Raw genomic sequence first — 8,635 nt, 5'->3', positions numbered from 1 at the left:
CCGCTCCGAGATCACCGACCGCTACGAGATCATCAACCGTATCGGATCCGGCGCCTACGCCGACGTATACCGAGCTCGCCGGAGATCCGACGGAGTATCCGTGGCCCTCAAGGAGATCCATGACTACGAGAGCTCGTTTCGAGAGATCGAGGCTCTTCAAGCTCTTCGTCACTCTCCGAACGTCGTTGACCTTATTGAGTACTTTTGGAACGAGGATGAGGATGCTGTGCTTGTTCTTGAGTTCCTGCCGTTGGATCTCGCGTCGGTGATTAACGAAGGGAAGAAGAATGGGATTGGGGTTGGGGAGGTGAAGCAGTGGATGATGCAGGTTTTGAGAGGAGTTGATGACTGTCATCGGAGTTTTGTGGTGCATCGTGATTTGAAGCCGTCGAACTTGTTGATTTCTGAGAGGGGAGTGCTCAAGCTTGCTGATTTTGGACAGGTTTTGGTTTTTATTTTTTTTTATTGTTTTAATTAGTTGCCCTTTTCTTATGCATATACACTTAAACGTAGTGTAATAAGTGAGTATATTTGTAGGAGACTACAGGGTCGTTCTATCCAGGATACAATCAAGGATAAAATGAGAGAGAATCGATTGAGCTGCTTTGGTCATGTGCAGCAAAAATCACTAAATGGGCCGGTTAGGAAAAGTGATCGAGACTACAAATATAGGTGATTGCAACTAAGAAGTAGATGATAATAGATAACAAAGAAGATGATCCATAATAGAACTGAAGAAAAATTCATGTAGCCGGCTCTAAAGATGGCATAAATGCTTTGTTGTTGTTGCTGCTGTTGTTATTGAATGATTGCACTTGCAGTACAACGAAAAAGGATTCCTTTTTCGTTTTCCCTCTATTGAACTTCTGTTTGATTGCATGTATATGTATCTGAATTTTTACAGTTTTTGCAAAGATTTAAGGTAAAGAAAACTGAATGGAATAGCTTGAGGAGGATGGCGACCTGAGGATTGATGCACATCCTCACACCCAGTGAAGAATTTGCTTGTGTTTTAAGTAGTGGCGTCTAAGATTTCTAGAAAGCGGTGAAACTATGTAATTAATAATTTAAAATTTTTTAGAATTGTCCACAACGAGTTTTCATATTTTGAAAAAAATTTACATAATCACATCATTAATAACACTATCAAATATGTCACTAGTAACAGATTTTCATGTTATGAACTTGAATTGAAATGTGAGTTTTAAGTGGATAAATTTCAGGGCAAAAAGCCACTTGAATTTGGGCATTTTCTCACATAACCCCCCTTAAGTTCAAACTATCACAAAACCTTTCTTAAGTTTTGGGATTCTTAGACAACCCCCTTAAGGTTTGCTAGTGAAAATTGTGGTTCACACTTTTAGGGGGGTTATGACATTTTAAAAGTTAAGGGGAGTTATCTAAGCAACCCCTAAACTTAAGAAGGGTTTTGTGAAATTTCCTTTTTTAGTTGGGTGGGATCGGGTGGGAAGTTAGAATTTCGGACGGGTTCCTATGGGCTTATAAATGGAGCTACCTACTTTCTTAGTAGGTTAAGTTTCTTGATGGGGTTACCTTTTAAGTGGTAAGTGGTTACTGGTCCACCTCGACCTAAGTGGGGTCATGTGACCCCACTTTGATTAAGATGGATCTGCCCCTGGTTTTAAGGGATGATGGTTGGACTTTTCAAGTTTTATGGAGGAATTCAGGGGTTTGATGGTGTTGAATCTTAAATTATAGGGGTTGTTCATAGTGCGGTAAACCTGGTTGATTTGATTTAACCATATTCAGAAGAGAATTGTAAGAAGGAATGATTGCAACCTAACCTGAGGGAGGAGATATTGGACATGTTGATGATTTTTTTGTTGGAAGTTTAAATTCCCTTGTGTTAGATTCTGGCATGGTCAGAGGCTGATCTTGATGCATATGGATGGTCTTCTGTAAATTGGGGTTGAGGGAAATACAATAGCTAGATATGTTTCGAGCAACATGAGCTTTATGCTGAAGTGGAGAATGACCGTCTCTAACCTGTATCTCAATAACCAGTTCTCTTAGTAAGTAAAACAACCTTAATTTTGGTTGGATTAATCTGTGATTTCCACACTTAAACACCTTATGCATCAACAGGTTTAATTAGAAACTTAGAATGTAGTTTCATTTGTCTTTCTGGCTTCTATTGTGCCCCATGCATCCATTTGATTCCTTCTGATGAACTTTAATGTCTTCCCTCATTCACATTGCACCTTTCCTGGTCTAGGGATATTTAGGAGAGTGTTACCATGCTGCATGTGCAAATAAATATCGTTGGCTGCAGTCATAGGCACAAATGTGAAATTTACAATCAGTAGATACTAGAATGGATCTGTTTGGCCTTTTGGTTACCTCTGAGAACCCTTTTTTGTATCTAGCCAGCCAGTCATGAAGGTCTAATGTAGTTTGGAACTTTGGATGTGAACTTTGATGGGTACTCCGAGTCTTCCTTAGGAGAGAACAAAACCAAATTGGGAAATCAGAAGCAAGGATTCCTTCTAAGTACTGCTGTTGTCAACTTGCATGTGATTTCTAATCTTATTAAAGGTTCTAATATTAGTAACTACTAACTAACTATCGAGATAATGCTATGAGATATGGAAGAGTTGCTCCGATACAAACATGTTATGATACAACACATCAAGGACATGGTTGGAAGGAAGTATTGTGATGCTTGCCAAGCTGTATAGATTCAAAATTTGTTACAAAGATTTTATTGAATAAAAGTTAACCGAGACACGAAGTTTGCTTTGATGTGATATTAATCCTTGGAATGTTTTGATTCTGTGGACATTCAACTGAATAACAATGTAAAGTTTCATGTAATCAAGCAAAATTAAGCCCTAGTTGTGTAACTTCTGGGAAGTGGTAGCGATCATTATGTTGAAGTTGCTTAAGTAAACTTTTTCCAAAACTCCATGTGCAGTACAGTTTACAGTGACAGTAAGACATGCTTTCTACAAAACAACCTAGTGGTTCACTGTATTTGATTATCATCTGTTGCAATTTCTTGCCTTGATTATTTGTTTGCAACCGGATGCAGTTCTATTATTTATTTTGAATTTTGGAGACTAGCAATTTGAATTTAGCCTTGCTTTCCTTTGCGTCTACATTTGACTGAACCCTTATTTTCATTTGAGTTCTCTGCCAATCTATGTTTCACGTGATCATTCCCTTCTAACAAGGAGTAATTAAACAGATAACCAGAAGTGATGAGCCCCAACATCCCTTGCTTCCTTTCTGAAACAAGAATCCTGTCCATTAAACATTTGGCAGATAGTAACACATTAAAAAAAAAGCTCTAGTTATGTGCTGTCTTAAAATTTGGATCGTAGACATTAGTGCTCAGGTCTAATGCTAGGATGGTAGAGAGGTAGTTTGTAATAACAATTAACACATATTCTATTATTCACTTACTGGTTCTTTCTTACTAGCTTTAATGATTGTGAAGATCTATCTCATCCAACATCTTTAAAATTCTAAACTACATCTCTCTGGTTCCAGGCAAGGATACTTCACGAGTCGAGATTTCTCCCGATGAACAATAGTCCACCTGAACAAGGCTTGGAAAATGAGTTGCACAAATCATTTCAAGTTGGTCTCGAGGATATACAAGAATCAAAAACCATAAGCGAAACCGATTATCTTCAAGAGCTAGATACCCTCAAGGCCAAATACCCAATGTATGACACCGATAAAGAAACCAGTATCCAAGATGGTGATGTCTCATGCCTTGCTACTTGTAGCACTGGCGATATCGAAGATGATCCGTTCAAGGGCTCCTCTTATTCATATGAACCAACAGCGGCCATGGAAGAAGAAGATGAATCAGGTGCTCTGACGTCTTGTGTTGGAACCCGCTGGTTTCGAGCTCCAGAGCTTCTCTATGGTTCCACAAGTTATGGACTAGAAATAGACCTTTGGTCATTAGGCTGCATCTTTGCTGAGCTTCTAAGTTTAGAGCCTCTTTTTCCTGGGACTTCAGACCTTGATCAGATTGCAAAAATCATCAATGTTTTTGGTGACATGAATGAGGATTCATGGCCTGGTTGTTCGAAGCTACCTGATTATAACAAGATTTCGTTTACTAAGATTGAAAATCCTATTGGCATTGAAGCCTGTATACCTAACCGATCTCCTGCAGAGGTTGACATTGTGAAGAAATTGCTTTGTTATGATCCTGCTAGAAGAGCTACAGCTATGGAGTTGCTTGGTGATGGTTATTTTATTGAAGAGCCTTTACCAGTTCCAGTGAACGAATTGAGGGTTCCTGAGATGAGGGATGATCATGATGAGAGCTTGGGTGAAGAATGGAGAAATATGAGGGATTTGATGTCGGATTCTGATGAGGAGATTGGGAGAATGGATATGGTGACCACTGAAAAAGGGTTCTCTTTGAGATTTTCTTAATAAAATTGTCACCCTTCTACTCCTACCCTCGTATTGCTCAGGAATTAAGTACGTCATGTGTTTGTTCCCATTTTGATGGGGAATATTGTGGACACAATACATTAGTTCTTATACACGAAATCTCAAGCGTCTGATATGCATAATGCAATAAGAAAAACCTTTGGCCTATGGTAAAATAATCATAGCAGGCATCACCTGCATGTTGAAAATTTTCATGCTCGAGGCCATGTTATTGGTTCTGAGCTTGGACTCGCAGATTTTATCTGTACAAGAACTATTATTTCGGTGCCTACAATGTGTGCATGACAAATGTGTGCATGACGTTGTGCGTGAAAGATTGTTGCACAAAATGGACAGTTTTCGCATTTCGATTGTCAAGAAGACGGAAATTGTTGGACTTTTCCAATTGTAAGAGCAGTTCCTCTTTTTTTTTTTTTTTCAAGGGTGAGCGGTTTTTTATTAGTTTCCAAGTGGGAACTCTTAGCGTGAGGACATTCTCGTGGTTTTAAAATGTGAGGCATTTTTGAAACTCTGAAAATGAAGCGGTCAAGTTAGTGGCTTTTTAAAAATATTATATAGATAGATGATGAGAATTAGTATAATCATCAGTTTTGAGATTTATAAATTTCGTTATTCTATTAACCTTGTTCATAAATTGTTCAAGGAATTATTCGGTTATGATCGATCAAGTAGTTCATTTAACACTAAATAAATATTTTCTAATATTTAAATTCACGAACAATATGTTGGGTTTTGATACCACTTGTTGTGCGCGGCAGAACAAACATAAGCGCCGAGAGAGAAGGCAACTCAAATCAAACAATAACGGCACAAACTCAAACACAAAAGTTTAACGTGGTTCGACAAATTGCCTACGTCCACGGGGCAAAAAGGTATGAGTTTTCACTATAGAGAAAAGAGAGTACAAAGTAGAGATTACAAGATCACTCAACTAACCTCTCAAACAAATCTCTCAAATCTCACAAACTAAACCTCCAAACAATTGCTCAGAAAAATCTCTCTTTTCTGTGCTCAAAATCACCTTCAAGCTACCCCAAAATCCAATTCTGGCAATTGGAACGATCGATAAACCCTAAACAAAACGTATTTCTATTTATATCAAATAGAAAACCCAATCAGAACAGGAAAACAAGCCCAGGCCCAAAACCGCATCGCGGTCGACTGTGGCCAATCGACAGAGAACAAAAAACACTATAAGGTCTCGCGGTCGACCGTCGCGCCACACGCAGTCGACTGCCAAAAGTTCAGAGACTTCCTTATGTATGTGCACGTTTGCGGTCGACCGCAGCGCCACTCGCGGTCGACCGTGCAGTACCCAAAAGCGTTCCTGCGTCCAAAACCTGTTCTGATCCAAATCCGTTCACTGTTTCTACAATTCTACAATTCTCCACCTCAATGAAGTTTTTCCAAAACTGTGCCGACACCAACCAAATCAAATACCCCACTTGTTGCGTCCAATGCGAAGTGAAACAAAATCACGACAACTGACTCAATCCACAACAAGTCGAGACCTAAATGAGAATGCGATCACTCTCCAAACGTGAAGAAAATTCATGCTAAATACATGCAAAATACGCAACGGAAGGCTATATGTATAATTATGCTATGCATGTAGAGAGCATGAAATACATAATAGGACCATCCTAATTAAATCTAACATAATCCCTATATTAAAGAGAGCATACAAGAGTTAGAAAGTCATACTTTCGAAGCGTGATTCGATGGAAGATCGAATAACCCCTAGATCTTGCTCATTGTAGTAGAAAATCTCCTCGTAGTGGATCTCCAAGTCTTCAAGTGGGCTTGATAAAATGGGAGTCTTCTTGAGACACAAGGCAAGATATCCACCCCCGGGTTCTTAAAATCCTACTACTTCCTCTTGCTCAAAGATTGCTAAAGTTTAGTAAGAGGAAAGCTCTCTTTTATTCTCTTATGGAAAAAACCACTTAGCCAATTTTTTATTAGTCTTTCCATAAGAAAGAGAGCTCATATTTATAGAGTGGAATGTGTTCATGACATGAATGACTCATCCTATGAGTCATGCAATGAATCATCAAATATCAATGATTAATCTAGTGAGTCATGTAATGAATCATCTCATGAATCATTATATTTCAAAACCATGTGCTAATAAACCATGTGCTCAAACCATACCACTAAATGACTCATCTCATGACTCATTATACATGATATATGTATTTTATAAATGAGAATACCAAATCAATATTGTATTTCATAAATACGATATTTTGTAATTTTCCAATCATTGATTAATAAGTCATCATATGACCAAAAAGTCAATGAGTTGACCACAAGTCAACTGTTGACCAAAAAATCAACTAGTTGACTAAAAGTTAACTTTATAGGAAAAATACTAGAATTCATTTCCTAAGCACATAGCATTTCGATTTTATCGATATACATAACCGTTTATGTGTATCCGGTAAAATCATATATGCGTATCAATCATACGCATCACTCTATAAATTGTATTTCATAGGATTCAAGTACGCGCTTGGTGTGACTCTAGAGCCCAACTTAAGAACTCGGCAGTGGATCATATCCATGTTTGTGGGAAAATTTGCAGTAAAAGAAATGAAAGAAAATTGATTTGTATTCCTTTAATCTCAGTTACAATTGGATTTCCTGATTACAAAAGAGAAGAGGATTGATCTGAATCCTCCCCTTTGTTTAAAAACTGGGTTCTTCACGGTAGCGATGGAGTGCCTCCTTCGAATGCTTGCGTCAAATTTGCTCTCCGTTGACGATCCGAATATCTTGATTCACTGGAACGATGTCTGCTCCTCACGATTTGACGTTGTGGAGAACTTGCGTGGCAAGTTTAAAACTCTTGATGAGTTGATAACTCTGATCGAGTTTAGAACTCTTGAAAAAGAGTTGATTTGAACCGAGGATCGGTTCTCAAGCCAAGGCCGAAGGCTTCAAGGAATGCTCCAAAGGATGAATGTCGATCTCTCCCTTTGCTGCCAAGAAGTTCCAACCGATCGACCCTGAACTGAATTGATTTTCAGTTATTTATAGGGGATTAAGGGGTGTAACCACCTCCTTAATTCGCTCCTAAGTGGGGCTAATGGGATGTAACCGCCCCTTAAATCACTCCTGAGTGGAGTTGTGATCCCCTCAGATCGTGGGAAACGGTTTTGAAACCGTTCAGCTCGTGGTAGAACGAGTCAAACGCAAAATCCATGTTCTGATGCGAATTCTGCGTTCAAACACAGTGTTTGGAAGCTCAGACGCAGCAATTTGGAAGCTGTGTTGGCATCTTGTTGAAAGCTGCGTTTGACAGCTTGGGAGCTGCGTTTGGCGGCAGGTGAAAGCTGCGTTGATAGCTTTCAGAGACTGCGTTTGTGGTCGAACATGAACTGCGTTTGCAGCTTTTTGGAGCTGCGTTTGCAGCTTTTTGGAGCTGCGTTTGCAGCTTTTGGAGCTGCGTTTGCATCTTTTAGAGTTGCGTTTGAGCTGCGCTTGGAGCTGCGTTGAGCAGCGTTCGTGGCTATGAACGCGATGCGTCTTGATGCTGGTGTGCGATTTGAAGAGACCGTCGATTTGTAGTCTCTTTCTGTCGAAGCGTTGCAAAGATCGTCATTTTGTAATCTTTGCTTTATCTCTCTGATATATGAGAGTCGTCAGATTGTAACTCCCGATGTTGATTATGAAGGCTGTTTGATTAGAGCTTCCATCAGTTGTCGTGAAGGTTGTCAGATTGTAACCTTTAGCGATCTATGTGAAAGTCTTCAAATTGTAACCTTCTAGAAGTCGTCAGATTGTAACTTCCATCATCGGTGTTTTGATGGGGATCAGCTATCTATTGTGATTTTTAGACAGCCTACAGAACCCCCTCCAAAGTTTTCGAAAGTTCGCGGTTGACTGGGACGAATTTTCGGAATACTTTGGATCTCAACTCTGATCTTGGAGCTGTTGATTCCTTGTGGTAAAGGATTTGTTCTCTGCACTTGCTTCGAAGGCATTATGGTTGAAGGGGATTTGCCACGTAGGACCTGTGTGAAGGTATGCGCCATAATCCTGCTTCTGGAATGTGGGGGTGGAACCTGCATTTTGAACTTGAGATGCGGGTCTTACCCTTGCATGTTGAATTTGGAACACGGGTGTGACCTCAACGTTTTGACTTAAGATATGGAAGTGGCTTCCGTGCATTTTTGACTAAGTCTTTGAG

The 8,635-nt window shown here is 39.5% G+C and overlaps 1 protein-coding gene across 1 annotated transcript in view; it reads left to right on the top strand.

The window, feature by feature from the left end:
* The window catches only part of LOC109824848 (cyclin-dependent kinase F-1), a 5,195-nt gene extending 341 nt beyond the window's left edge, over positions 1–4,854 (top strand). The window contains 2 exon segments of the mRNA XM_020391502.1: positions 1–442; positions 3,514–4,854. The exon segment at positions 1–442 is cut by the window's left edge and continues 2 nt beyond it. Of these exon segments, the coding sequence (XP_020247091.1) occupies positions 1–442; positions 3,514–4,419 (1,348 nt within the window). The 3' untranslated portion in view covers positions 4,420–4,854.

Source organism: Asparagus officinalis, chromosome 1 (assembly GCF_001876935.1).
Source record: "Asparagus officinalis chromosome 1, Aspof.V1, whole genome shotgun sequence".
In the NCBI taxonomy this organism is placed as follows: domain Eukaryota; kingdom Viridiplantae; phylum Streptophyta; class Magnoliopsida; order Asparagales; family Asparagaceae; genus Asparagus; species Asparagus officinalis.
The sequence above is the reverse complement of the archived record's forward strand: the minus strand, read 5'-3'. Positions and strand labels throughout refer to the sequence as shown.